The 15,719-nt window shown below is 33.9% G+C and overlaps 1 protein-coding gene across 1 annotated transcript in view; it reads right to left on the bottom strand.

The window, feature by feature from the left end:
* Nucleotides 1-9,675, bottom strand: part of LOC105801841 (receptor-like protein kinase FERONIA) — a 56,856-nt gene extending 47,181 nt beyond the window's left edge. The window contains 2 exon segments of the mRNA XM_052633654.1: nucleotides 8,256-8,825; nucleotides 8,828-9,675. Coding sequence (XP_052489614.1) covers nucleotides 8,256-8,825; nucleotides 8,828-9,521 — 1,264 coding nt within the window. The 5' untranslated portion in view covers nucleotides 9,522-9,675.
* Nucleotides 9,676-15,719: the final 6,044 nt, after the last annotated feature.

The raw sequence follows: 15,719 nt of genomic DNA, 5'->3' as shown, positions 1-15,719 counted from the left end.
CGTTATCCTCTTCCATTTTCACCACATAAAAGTTCGTATGAAAGATAGCTCCGTTGACTTTTACCAATACGTCTTCAAGGACTCCCTCTAGATACACAATAGACCTATCCACCAATTAAATGATAACACCTATTTTCTTAAAAAAAACCAAAGTTAAGTGATTCATGAATGGAAAAAGGCATTACATTTATGGAGGCCCCTAAATCACACATAGCTTTTTTAATTCCTAAGTGGCCTATTTTGCATGGTATTGCAAACTTACCCCTATCTTTACATTTTACTAGCATCCTCTGTTGCAATATCGCTTGTTAGTACAAAGTTCCTTAAGAAACTTGGCATATCGCAAAATTAGTTTTATGACATCTAACAATGGTATGTTGATCTAAACGTTTTTGAATGTTTTGAGGATCTTTTTTTATTCCTTCTTACCTCTCCGATGTTGGTTCAATCACCTTGGAAACTGAGGTTGAATTTTGGGTAATAGAGGTTTTGTTCAGACCTATTCATCGTTCTCATGCTTTTCTTGGGCTAAATCTTGATCAAGATTCCTACTAGGATTTGGTTATGTTTTATCTTAGGTTAGGTTCCATTTGTGACGACAACTTTTCCTGTGAGTTTATTTTCTCAATTGACGTTGTCAACTCTTTTATAGATGCTTCGATTTTCATTTGAAAATCAACAGTTTGCTGTTGCATTTGTTGTTGGAAATCAAGCGTATTAGTTGCTAATCTATTTACCATGATCTGTAGAGAGGCACCTGAATCTTGTGCTTGTCATGGAAACCGATTTTGGTATGGCTGGTTATATCACAGGTTTACCCCATAACTCAAGTTAGGATGGTCTTTTCATCCTAGGTTATATGTATTAGCCTAAGGGTCATATCGCCTTTGGGGTGGTTTAGGAAAGTTCCCCACAACATCTAAATGAGCCATAGTATCGTCACACAAACTAGGGCATGCGTCAATTGTATGTTTGGGTACTATACAAATTCCGCATAATCAAACTAGTACAGCTTTTACTGCAAAAAGAGAATTCACGATATTAGTAAGTCTATCAACTTTATCTTCTAAAGTTGAATTACTTAGCTAGTGAACCCTTCTAGTGGGTTTAGGATTGGCTCAGAATTCCCTCTATTGGTGGCATCTACCATACTCATTTTTATGGGCTTCAAGCCCTCATAGAAGTATTGGAGAAGAGACTCTTCTGTTATCCCATGAGTATTTGTAACCATCATCGATATCAACTCTCTTTCCTATTGGAGGGTCATGTTGACCAATGCCCTCCACTGGCAGCATCTACCATACTCATTTCAATAGGTTTTAAGCCCTTATAAAAGTATTGGAGAAGAGACTCTTCTATTATCCCATTTTGTGGGTAACTTGCACACAACTTTTTAAATTACTCCTAATAGTCATAAAAAGACTCCACATCCTTTGCACTATCCAACAATCTCCTTCTTTAGCTCAGCTACGCGTGATGTTGGGAAAAATCTATTGAGAAACAAAGGGAAAGATCAGCCCAGGTTGTAATAGATCTAGGAGGTAGATAAAATAACCATTCCCTAGCAGAGTTTGCTAGGGAAAAAAGGAAAGCACGTAATTTGATTTGATCCTCAATTACACCATGAGGTTTTATACTAAGACAAACCATATGAAACTATTTCAGATGTTTGTGTGGATTTTCATTTTGCTATCCAGGAAAGCCAACAGCAATTGGATTAATCCTAACTTATGTTCAAAATTCATATCTATAGTAGGATAGCAATGCATAATAGCTGTTGATCTACAGGAGCTTCGGCCATTTACTAAATTGCTTGAGCCATAGGTTGTTGTGTCAGATTCGTGTTTATGTTAACCCTAGCGTTAGACATTTCTTCTGATAGATCAACTCTTATTCTTTCATTCTCCAGTGTTTGAGTAGGGTTTCCGTTAACCCTAGACATAACTTTGCCACTTGCTTCTATTTTCGGTGATGGATTATTCTTAGTTCCTACCACCTCTAACTACCTTTTTTGTTGCTTCATTTCTTTGAGATTAGCGCTCGCAGTCTTTTCTGTTTTTGAATCAAACGCAAGATTTCCTAGAGCAAATCTTGTAACACCCCTTACCCGCATTCCCGATCAGAACAGGGTATGAGGTATTACTAAATTTTTAAAAAAAATTCGACAGCATTTCTGCTTATTTTTGCTTAAACCTCCTGCAAGTTTTCAAACACAATTCAATATTCCAACCAAGTTCAGTTGTATAAACATATACAATTTAACCATTAATAAACACTACATTTTAAATCGAACCATAACATATATTTACATGGTGACGCTCCATTACATAAGTCATCTATACATGCCATAATTTCTGGAATACGAGTAGCAAAATACCCAAACGTGGATGATAGTGTAGATGATTGTCTGACTCCGTCCCAATTCCGAGTTGATGGAAATCACTATAATCAAGGGAAAAATAAAAACGAGTAAGCATATAGCTTAGTAAGTAAACATATGACAAATAAATAAATTTCTCACATGACTACACCATAGTATAAATTTATTCACAAATAAATTTCATTGTTTGTGTAATTTCTAGCAAGCTGGTTTTCTGCATCATGACCACTAATTTATTTTTATCCGAAGCTAAAAGGCTCCAAATTGAATTCCATAAATTTTCCCTGAAACTAGACCCATATATCTTTCTATCATAAAATTTTCAGAATTTTTGGTTGAGCCAATTAGTACAGTTTATTCTTTAAATCTTCCCCTATTTCACTGCCCGACAGTCCTGACCTCCCCTTACAAAAATTCACATAACTCTCTGTAAAAGTTTCAAACAATGTTCTCGTTTGTTTCTATTAAAAATAGACTCAAAACGGAATCCAGGAATATAGATTTCAAGCCATAATTATTCTTTTAGAATTTTTTGGTGATTTTCCAAAGTTGGAACAGGGGATTTCGAAATCAATCCATCCCTGTCTCAGTAAAATTCAAATATCTCCAAAAATACAACTCTTTTGCTTGCTCTATTTGTTTCATATGAAAATAGACTCATTCAGCTTCAATTTTATATATTATTTAACCTCTAATTCATTTTCCACCATTTATGGTGATTTTTCATAGTTGCCCAACTGCTGCCATTCAAAACAGTTTTGCATTCAAATAGTCTCTTTTTGTATTTTTTATTTTCCTCCCATCTTATACATGGGTTGATTAAGTATCAAACCCAATATTCCTCCCATAAATTTGTCCACCACATATATGAATATTCACCTTCCCAATTTACTCGTTGAACACTCGGAATGTTAACCGTTATCGGTGGATTCCGCATTTAGCAACCACCAATGAATCGGGGAATCAGCACACAGCAACCCCTTGGGGGAATCAGCACTTAGCAACCCCCTTCACATTTCAGATGCGGTGGAATTAGCACTTAGCAACCCCCTTTCACATTTAAAATACGGTGGAATCAGCACTTAGCAACCACCAATGAATCGGGGAATCAGCACACAACAACCCCTTTATATGCAATATGCTCCGGCCTATTCTGAGTGTTCAACCAAAAACCGTGTTTTGCAACCCCTTACCACCTTTCCCAATTTAACAACATTTTTGGAATATTGCCAAACATTTATTTTATATTCAAATAAATCTCAACACATATAAAATAATATCAAAATAATACATTAAGTCACATGTTTACTGACCTCGGTGCAAAATATCGTAATTTTGCAATTCACTCCACTATCTTTTCTTTTCCTCGTTTGAGATAATCTTCCCGTCTCTCTTGATTATTGAGCTTGGAAGCTTAAAAACCCTAACTATGGCTTCCCCCTTGCTGATTTCGTTCACCACGAAGAAGATGAGCACATTTTGCCATCTTTTTCCCTTTTTAATTCTTTTTATTACTAAATGACTAAAATGCCACCATTTAAAAAAAAATTATTTCACTCATTTCTTATGTCTATTTTTGTCCATCAATTAACTAATGGTCTAATTACCATATAACGACCCCCAATTTATAATTTCATAACAATTAGACACTTCTAACATGTAGAACTCAACTTTTGCACTTTTTACAATTTAGTCCTTTTGACTAAATTGAGTGCCCAAACGTCGAAATTTTCGAACGAAATTTTTAAGAAATTTTTCCATAAAATTGTAGACCATGAAAATATAATAATAATCATATTTTCTCTCGTCAGATTTGTGGTCCCGAAACCACTATTCCGACTAGACCCAGAATTGAGCTGTTACAAATCTGGTCATAAAAAATCATAAGATTTGTACATTGCTAGTCCGTGGCAATGGCACCAAAATTTGGTGTGTCGTTGAAAGCACAAAATATATCCCATCCCTAAATAACGAAAAAATAGTATAAGGGAAGTAGGGTCAAATTCTCAAAGACTGGATCGCTATAGGTTCTTATTCCTCGAAATCCTGGGAGCAGTCGGGCCCAAGAAAAACTTCTGGCCTGGGAAAAAAATAGAATTAAGAATATGGATGAGTTGAAATTAAATAGATCAAAATTGCAATTGTGAAAAGAAGCAGAGTTGAGAAAATGAGTTTTTTCGATTTGAGGGATTTCAGCCTCCGGTTATCTTGATCCTCTTTTGGCTCTATCATAGACTTTTAGGTGATCCTTCTCATGAATGAATAAACAAGTTATAGTGGAAGAGGACGCCTACGACCACCAGCTCCACTTAGGTTATAGCTTTCCAATCTAGAGGAACCTAACTCTAGCCACCTGTCACTCCCGTGGGCCCGTCTTACACTAGATCATCATTTCTCAATGGTGAATGCCATGCCATTTCGTCTCTTGGGCTTGACAACCTCTGATGAAGTAAGCTAGTGAACCGGCTGTGCAACCTTCCCAAAACATACAAAGTGGCCACCTTTGCATAAGATGAAAATATTATTTTTGAAAGGACATGGAAAGCGTCAGTCCTGTAATGAAGAGAAATGATGAATACAAGTTTAATGAAACAAAAAGCCTAAGAGCCTTAGGGGGAAGGAAGTTTTTACAGAAGCGATGAGTGAGTATTCATGTCACTCCATCCCCTATTTATAGTGCATGAAAAACCCTAGTTGGTTCCTATTTCAATCTAGATGATAATGTTTAAAAGATATAATTTGAAATTAAATCTAAACAATATAATAATCCTAGAAATAAAATTTAAATTTAAACAAAGTTTTATGTCCATAAATCTCTTCTTTGAAATTTTTCCCCAAGTCTTCCACACTTTTTATTTACGACACCACTTCTTCCCTATTTCGCATGCTGACATGTTTTTTTGACCCAAATTTCTTTTTGCCTTCAATTTAGTCCATACAAGATAAAAAAACCATAAACATCCCAAATTAGTAGGATCCTACTCAAACTATATATGTAATTAACACATAAAAGTATGTCATTTTAAAGTATTATAATAGATATCTATTAAATGATTATGCTTATTGCTAAAGATATGACTATCCATTTCGGTAGTTATGTCTCTATAAAGAGACCTCTTACAAATAGGAGTAAATTTTCATTTGTATGACACACCAGAAAAACACATCAAAAATTTCTTTCTATTCTCCCATCATCTTTTATATTTCTAGATTGTTTTATAAAGAATTACCGTAGAAATTGTTTATAGAAATTGATATCTTTGCTATGCTCCGCTCAGTGCTTAGTGGATTGCTTACGTTAGTGCAAAACATAAACAATCATTGGGCTTCATTGTATTCTCGAGGTTCATTTGCCAATAACTTTTTTACACACCATAATATAGGTAGTGATGAATAAAACCTTAAAGAAAGTAGCATTGATACACACCTTGAAGCTTTCGTTAATTTATCATAAATTAATTTTTATACCTACACACCAAGATCTAGTTCCATTTAAAAAATTATTATAGTGTATATTTATATTTCTATCAGTCAAATTTAATTTTTTAAAATATATATATAATAAGAGCGATTAACTACAATAAAAATTATTATTTAAGTCCTTTAAAAATTTTAAAATTTTAAATTAGTAAAAATAAAATTAAACTTTGACCCTCCTTAAAATTATAAAAGTTCGATTTAATCCTTTAAAATTATAAAGATATAGACTATAAAAAGTAAAATTTCATTCGCCCCTTTAAAAAATTGTTCTGACTTCGCCTCTGACCATAAAATAAAGATAAAGATTAGAGATTGTAGTTGGCAAAAAGACTTGCTTGTCAAGATTATACTTTTTTTTCTCCAATTGGATTTAAATTGTAGGGAAAGAAAATTTTAATGAAAGGTATTGAAAAAAGATCTTCATAAAAATATATTTAGATTACAATTATTTCTTAAAAATTTGGAAAGTAATAAAATGAAAGATGAAAAAAAATGAAAGATACCAATGAAAGAACAAAAAGAAAAGATGAGAAGTAAGGTTTACCCTTTGATTGATCAAGAGAAAGATAGCATAAAAAATTTAATTTATGATGGAGAGTAAACAAGGAAGCCAAAGGGAAAGGTTTCATAAAATGTTTTAACCTAAAATAACAAGTTTTAAATTTAATCTAAACCATTTATATATTTTGATTTAAAAGTTAGAAAATCCTTCCTATAAGAAATTACAATATTTAATTAAAATATAAATTGTCAAGTAATATTATTCGAAAATGAATATTAAGTGATAATATTCTAAAATGCATGCATCTTTTTCTTTTTCGTTTCAAAATCAGAAGGCAAGCAATGGCTAAGTGTTTTGTACTTGAACAAGGTAAGAGAGACTCTTCCTGCGTTGAAACAACCACCAATTTCACACATTACTAATACATCAAATGCAAACCCTTAATAAATATGACTAAGACTAAAACATGAAACTAGTTCAACAAACCTAATTTACTAATTTGCAAAAAGATACGAAATTAAGAGATATAGCCTTCTGGCTGCATGAAGTCTCCAAATTTGATTTTCTAATTTCCTATGCTTTTTGTGTTGTTGCTGGTGCTGGAGAAGGTGTTCATTGATGTGCTTGAATCAATAGTAGGATAAGTCAGTCCAGTAGTATCTGAATCGAATAACCCTACTCCTCTGCATACATTCGAATCCAACTCCGAATCCACCACTGATTCATCGTCGAAGTCCATGTCCCGAGCAACTGGGAACACTATATCCGGGTAGCTACACTCACTTGCCGGGTCCATCTTTGACATCTCGGCATCAGCAGCCTTTTGCAACTCTATAGCAAACCCCAACCTTTCCATCACATCAGTCATTGATGGCCTATCGGTTCCAACATCTGCTATGCAACTTTCTGCAATTTCGACATACACCTTAAAACACTCTGGAGCTATCTTTCCAATCAAATATGGATCAATAACCTTGTACAGTGTCCCATCTGCAATGCATTGTTTGGCCCAATGTGCCAGGCTCATTTGAGCTTCGGGCAATTTCGTATTCACAGCTTTTCTTGCACATAACACTTCAAATAACACAACACCAAAAGCATATACATCTGATTTTTCGGTTAATTTATGACCCCGAGCATACTCCGGGTCCATGTAGCCGCGGGTGCCCTTTATCCCGGTTATGAGCATCTCGTCTTTGGGGTCTTCTTTCGACAACCCAAAATCCGAAACCTTGGCAGTAAACTTATCATCTAGGAGAATGTTGCTTGTCTTCACATCACGGTGGATAACAGTATGCCTCACTTCTGTATGAAGATAGTTCAATCCTGTTGCAGCTCCCTTGCAAATCTCTAGCCTTTGCATCCATGTGAGAGGATCATAGGCAAAGCTAGTACCGTAAAGATGATCCGAGAGAGTCCCATTACTCATAAAATCATACACCAGAGTCATCTCTCGTTTCTCATTGCAGTATCCGATTAAGGACACCAAATGAACATGACGGAGCTGAGACAACATCTCAATCTCTGTTAAGAACTCTCGAATACCTTGACTGGATTCTGGATTCAGGCGCTTGATTGCAACTATCTTTTCACCTTCATCCATGAAACCTTTGTATACTTTCCCAAACCCACCTTTCCCAACAACTAAATCATCATGGAAATTGTTGGTAGCAGCTTTGATCTCATCCAGTGAAAAATAGCGGCATAGTTCATCTGGTAACAGTGAGGTCCTTGTTGATTTCCCTCCGTTTTGATTTATCCACCAGCAGAGCAAACTTGTTCCCTTTCTTTGCAGCCGAACAGCCATGCAAACCAGTAAAGAAATTATGGCAATCAAACCAGCCGCGCATCCGACACCAGCAATTAGCAAGCTTCTCTTCTTGGATTTTGCACCTGCAGAATTGGACGAATCCGAAGGTGGTGGTGGAGCCACCTGTAGTTCTGGGTTTGGTTCGCCCAAATTGCCATCAGAGTTGCTTAATTTGAACACTTCAATCCCATTTAAGATAACATCATAGTACTTTGCACGAATGGTGATGTACTCCTTTGATACTAACACGACATAATCCTTAAATATCGGAACCCTGCCTTGCACAGTCCACATAATCACATCAGCGTTTTGTTCAGCCGTCTGACTGTTTATAAAGACCTTAAACTTCCGGTCTCCTGGAGAGTTTACCGGATCTTGTGGTTCACAGAAATGAAGCCTCACCATATACCTGAATCCCGAACCCACGGGCAATCTCCATGATAAGTTATGCTTCTCGTTGTACGCAAGACTTGGCCCCATTGTCCGTGCAGTCCGATAAACCATCTCCGGAGCCGTATATCTCGGAATCATTGTGTAGTTGATTGGCACGGAGGTGTTGACAGTGACATAGCTATTTTTTGTCATGTAATCAAAGTCATCGGACCAAAGCCTGAAAAGGCCAGTATCATTGTTGGGTGAAATGTATTGGCCCCAACATTCAATCGATACGCCATCTCAAGTGCGGTGTCATTCTCAACGAGGAATTGATAATTCTGACCAACGAAAGGAACATACGTTGAGTCAGGCGGTGTGTAGTAAAGATTGGTAGGCATCGACACGATCTCGATTCCATTGATGAAAGCGTAAGTATCGTTTGAAGCACTACGAGATGGAGTGAAAACAAGGTCCAACACCTCATTATCTTCCACGTTCAAACAGAATTCTCTGGAAAACGAATATCTCCGCTTTGAATCGGCAACAAGGGAAGCACTGAAATTTTTTAGCAAAGTGAAAGAACCAGCTTTGACAGAGAAAAAGGCCTTGGATCTGTCGTATTCTTTATAGGACGCTGGATGGAAGTAGAGACGAACGAATTTCTGGCCTGGAGTAACAGGGAAAGTGTACTTGAATTCGGAACGGGAAACTCGGGCCGTCATATAAGGCACGGTTTCGGAACCGTCTTGAGTATCAGCTTCGTAGGCTTGCGATTTGTTGTGGGATGATTCGAAAGGTCCAAATTTTGAGTTGTTGTCTTCTGCCCAAGATCTGCCATCATTAGCTACTAAGTCGGTTGTAGCTCCACAATTCAGGGTGATATCATCTGTTGGAATGTATGCAGGCTGCTCTGATGCAACAAAAAAGGCTGACTGAAGGATGGTTATGAGAAATATTACCGAGTACTTCTCCATGGAAACAAGTGAAAACTGACTATGAGTATGTTTCTCTGTGTAAATATATGTTGATGGAATGGGAACATGTTTTATCAGTATATTTGCAAATTCATACAGCTTTTTCTTTACAGGTTACGAGTCTTTTTGTTTTTTCTTTGTTTTTTTTTTTAAAATTTTGTATATGGCTTCAAATTAAAGCTAGATGATTGGAAAGATATATAGAAAAGGTAGTCGTGAAACACGCTTGAATTAAAGATATTTTCACAAATAATAATGACTTGATTTAAAATGGGATAATACCATAAAATATCTAATATAGTACATAAACTATTAATATGTGTTATTATGATACCTGGAATTAATAACCTTAGTCAATTGTTAAATCAACCAATAGAAATTTGATATGTAGAAAATTTTTAAATCATTAAATCCATATGAATAATATAAAGTTATGTAAAAAATTAAATAAAACAAAAAATTAAATGAAATTACAAAAACAAATAGGTAAACTTATGGTTAATAAAAAAGAAGTTAATACTAAATTTACATGAAAGTACTTGTACTCTTTATGTATAATAAAAATATTATATAAACATAAATTAAAAATACTATTTCAAATGAAAATTTCTTCGAAGAAATGAAAGATGAAGTTTTAGTTAGTTATTTGTTTTTAAATTTAATTTATTATTATTTTAAATTATTTACATAATGTTATATTATCCATGTAGACTTAATGTTTTGAAGGAAAAATTCTACGTATTGAATTTTGTTGATGGTTTAGCAATTCACTAACCATGTTAACACCAAGTACCATAATAAAACACATATGGATAGTTAGGTGCCACATTAGACATTTTATAAAAGCACATGTATCATCATAAAATACATATTAACAGTTCAAATACCACATCGAACATATTCAAAGTACAACTACAACATTGAACATTTATGAAAGTACATTTACTAAATGTGACATTATCTCGATTAAAATTAACTGTATGGTTCAAAAGTTAAATTCAATTTGAAATTAAAAAATTATCAAAACTTTTTAAAAAATTTATCTAAATTGTAATGAGGCCTTGGTGTGGTTGGTCAAGGTGGAGGTTTTTGGTATTTGAGAAACCAAATCCAAGTCTTATTATGTGTAATTACGATGTGTGGATATTTAGTCACATTATATATACATATTATTAGAATTAAGGTATAGTTAACTTTGACATTAGGGACTTAACTAAATAAATTGACAGTTGTCAAGACACTATGTTATAGATTAGAAGTATAAGGTTCCTAATGAAAGAATATGAAATTAGATTATGATTCTACATTAAATACCAAAAAAATGAATATTTCGGATATAAGGGCTAAAATGAATAAAATGCAAAATATGTTGTGTTTGGATGGAAACTAATGTCATTTTATTATTGAATTGTCGAATGTAGCTAAAGACAAAATCTGGTTGTCTCGAGGTAAAGGAAAGATGAAAGTTGTAGCGAGTAATTAATACAGTTTGTACTTTCATGATTTGAATTTAGTATATATATATATATATATATATATCTTGTTACAGACTAGCTTGTTTGAGGTAAGAATCATTATTGTCTCATGATTTGGTTTGTATATGATGATGAAATATTATGAATTAAATTGATATCAGCATGGTATAAATGAGTATTATATGAAACTATGATTTGTGATAATGTAAATATATGTGTTTAAACAATCTTTACCCTATTAATGGTCTAGTTTCATGGATCGTGTATCAAAGTCATCTGTCGTAATTCAGTGTACCAAATTAAACTAGTTCTCACACTTAATGAGCTTGAATACAAGCATTTTCATTACATTAAAATTAAGTTTCGTTTGTTTTAGTTCTATTCAATAAGATGTGCAAATTAAGTCTTTTATTGACCTTAAGGGTCGAATGAGACCTAAGGGAGAGCTAATGTACTCTTTAAGTGTGCAGGAGACCATTAGAATGCATTTTAGGCAAGTAATGGACGCTGTGTCGTAACACAGGAGGTCCGATGTTGTATCATAGAGACCAAAATAGGGAAAGTACGAAACTGCCTTCAATGTCGAGACATTGACTAGGTGTCATGACATACCCCTGAAGATATCCCAAAGAGGAGCATACTAACTCATCTACTTCATTGTAAAAACTATATTACAACTCGACCTGTATAATTGCGGATACCGTCTTGTAATTCTATATTATTGCAGCATTCAGACTCCGGACATTAGTACGTCTGGAGGCGTTCAAGTTGTTGGTGCCATTGTCGGAGAGGCAACGTCACGAGATTGATTTTAATTTTTGCATTTTACAAGAATAATTTGGAAATTTTTAGGTTACAGTTATGAATTTCAATTTGTTTTGTTACTTAAAACTTCTAACATTTGTTTGGTTTTTAAGGAACCCTAGCCACCATCAAACAAATAATCATTCACCACAAGCCATGGATAACCTTGACTAAATGTGGTATGATGAAGACTTCGATTATGACGAAGAAATTTACGAGGAAAGAGTCTATGAGGATTGAGAGATACAAGAAAACCAACGGTTATGGATGCTCGAATTAAGTTAACTTTGAAGAGAACCTCCTATCCCTTCCCTAGATAATAATAACCACAATCGTATTACTACATTCTCAGAAAGGTGCCAAGAGGTGCTAAGTTTGGAGTTGCGCAAAGAGGAGAATGTTGCTATAGATGTTTGTGAAGAAGAGAACGCCCAAATTATTACCCATTTCAGCAGACAAAGAATATTCAGACAAGTTAAATGCAACTGTAAAAGGGGAAGATATAGAGCTAGTGGGGGAACTGCCCAGTAAACTGAAGGATCAGATAGCATGGAACTCATATAAGAGCAATACAACGCAGACCAGTCAATGGTAATTATGGCCAATATAGTGAGAGAGTGACTCCCAATTCAGGAATCTCCAGAGCAAAATACAAAGATATCAATCAGACCTAGCTGATGAATCTGAATCTACTACCCTTTGCATAACATTAGTCATAAACCAAGCACCTTAGAGATTTGATGGCATAGAAATTTTCTAGATGCTGAACAGATTGGAAAAATATATATAGACAGAATCTATAATCATATAGCCAGACTCGGTCAAGCTGGACAATAATAAGTATAAATCTTGAGATGCAAGCATTGCGAAACATGTTGACATTACAAGAGCCATGTAAGAAAGCCAATTGTGAATGTAATACCCTATTTTGGCCCGAGTAAAAAGGCCCAAATAAAACAGTCCAATTACAATAAAGTAGGCCCAAACCCCAGACTCGATTTTTGTTAAAGAACAGTGGCCCAATTATATGTGGCCCAAATGCCCCAAAAGTTACAGAAATCCCTAGGGTTTCTAAGGAAATCATCAGCGCCACAGCCACAAACCAGATCTTCACGCGTGCGCCTTCACCTGTATGACAAGAAAAGAAACCCAAACAGTATATAGAAAGAAGAATCAAAAGATTACAAATAAAATCGTTGTAAACGGATTTGCTTATTGTTTTATTTTGGCTATAAAAAGCCACTGAATATACTATAAACAGGATCCAAAAATCAATAAAGAAAAACGAGTATTTTTCACAGCAAACACAAAGAATACACACAAAAGGGTTAATCGAAAAATACAAAGGTTGATATTTTTTTTATTTCATTTTTATATGTTTATTTATTTATTTATTAAAATAAAAAGAAATAAACGGGTAAAACATACCGTTGTTTACTTCTGAAACGCCGCTGTGACGGCCAAGGAAGTCGTCTCCGGGGATAGACGACCAGAAGCAGAAGGGTTCTTAGGGCTTTTAGGGTGTTTTTGTCGTTTTTTTGAAGGAGTTGAGCCCAGATTTGGGCCTAGAGGGGTTGGAAGTGTTGAAAAGGGAATTTTCCTTCTTGAGACAAAAGCAGCGATCTTGAGTCTTAGGAGATCGACAGTAGTAGCGATGGTAGATGGTGAGACGATGGGAAGGGAGAGTGTTTGGAGAGTTTTTTTGTTTTTTTTAAAAGAGGGAATGAAAATGAATTTTTTATTAGATTTTTTGCTTAAATAGCCTAGTGAAACGACGCCGTTTCACCAGGCCTCCCCAGGTGCCAAAAAGGCGTCCTTTTGGGTGGCCAATCCGACTCCGACCCGACCCGACCTAGGATCTGCATGTTTTTGAGCGGAGGGGTAAATTGCGCTTTTAGCCCCTCCGCCTTTTTGATATTTTACAATTAGGTTTTTTTATTTTTTTTAAATTCGCTCTTTAATTTACTTTCAATTTCAATTTAGCCCTACCTGAACGACGACGTTTTAGAGGAGAAGGGAAATTTTCCCTTCCAGTCCCTCTCTGTTGTTTGCGCGTTCAATTTAGTGCTTTTATCTTTACTTATTTGCAGATTTACCCCAGATTTTTTTTACAATTCAATTTAGTCCTTTTTTTATTTTTTTAATTAATTTCAATGATGTATTTATTATTTCTATTTTTATAATTTATATGCGTGATTATTTTTTTCTATAATCTATATATATGTATATACCTATTTATTTATATATGTACATGTATATATATTTGTTTTTTCTCTAATGAATATTTTCTATATTTATATGTATACGTATATATATATTTATGTTTTTAAAATGATTAAATACTTACTTATTTTTTTAAAATACATATTTTTTGTTTTTTATTTTATATATATACGTATATTTATGTATTTTCCTTTATTTTCATAAATACATTATATATTTTGATATATAAATTTTATAATTCTAGATTTTATATGTAAATCCATGTGCATGTCTTTTATTCTTCATAAGTTCAATGTATATATTATGTACATTTTATTCTTTATATTTTTTTGTTGTTTATTTCTTTCATTTGTTTATTAATTTGTGTTTTCATTTATATTTTTTATCTTGCTCGTTTATTTGATACTTTGCATGTCATTGATTATTGTTTTCTTATGAATATTAGTTTCGTTTATTTATTTGTTTATATTATTTCTATGCCATTGTTGTATTTATTATTGTTGTATTTGTTATTGTGACATTTATACATACAATATCACATTACATCATCTTTTACTTGAATTTAAAAATAGAAAATTTTCAAAATAGAGACAATACTCGTATTTAGGATTTTCAAAAAAATTGAGCCCTAACGTATTGGGTTCCAATTTTCTTCGTAAAATCTAACAATCGAGAATTGCTCTTTAATCAAACAAAATAAAGCTAGTCATCGAGAATTCAACATGTTGTGTCCTAACGTATTGGATGTGACGCGTTGATTTCTCGAGATAAAGATTTTTCTAAAAAAACAATAAAGGAAATATTTAATGCTTAGAATTTTGAGAAATTGTGTCCTAATGTATTGGCCCACGATTTCTTTATAAATTTTAAACAAATAAATATTCCCTTAAATTTTATTACACGAGTATTTTGGATAAACTCATTTTTGGAGAAGTAGAATATTGCGCCCTAACGCATTGAGTTTGACATTTTCTTTTTCCGAAATGAGAAAAGTCTAAAAAAGTAACGCATTTTTAAAGTTTCTACTAAGGATCATATTTTTTAACTCTCGACGTTGAGACATTAATTAATCAATTTGGTACCAATTTTTGGGCGTTACGAGGGTGCTAATCCTTCCTCGAACGTAACCAACTCCCGAACCCATTTTTCTAAAAAACACGTAGACCAAAGTCATTTTTAGGTGATCCAATCACACCTCAATAAAAGATTGGTGGAGACTCCAATTTTCATCGACAACTAATTTTTGTTTTTTTTCCAAAAATAAAAATGGTTTCGACAGTGAACAAATGGAGGAATCTAAGAAACCAAAAATGGACAAACTTAAAAATATATAAAGCTAGAATTTAGGAGATTTAGTACAAAATCCTTTGTTGAATCCTTTGCAAAAACCGAGCCAACCACTACTTCTAGCACACATGAAAAACTATTCTGGAACTATAAGATGAGCAGAGACATAATAAGCAGCAAGTTTGAACAATATCGTTCAATATTCTCATGAAGCAAGAACGCTAAGTACAGGCTAAAGTGGTTGTGTAATTATGTGACTTTGCAAATCATTAATAGTTATGACCTTCGGAAAGAGTTGTCAATCGTTAGAACAGGCCGAAAAGGTAAATTTAGAGAAAGAGACAACCGCAAATGAATAGAATGGCATGACGAGTGTTAGAATAATACAAATAGAAGCAAATTACAAGGA

Source organism: Gossypium raimondii, chromosome 7, assembly GCF_025698545.1.
Source record: "Gossypium raimondii isolate GPD5lz chromosome 7, ASM2569854v1, whole genome shotgun sequence".
In the NCBI taxonomy this organism is placed as follows: Eukaryota; Viridiplantae; Streptophyta; class Magnoliopsida; order Malvales; family Malvaceae; genus Gossypium; species Gossypium raimondii.
This window is presented reverse-complemented; position numbering and strand designations above follow the sequence as displayed.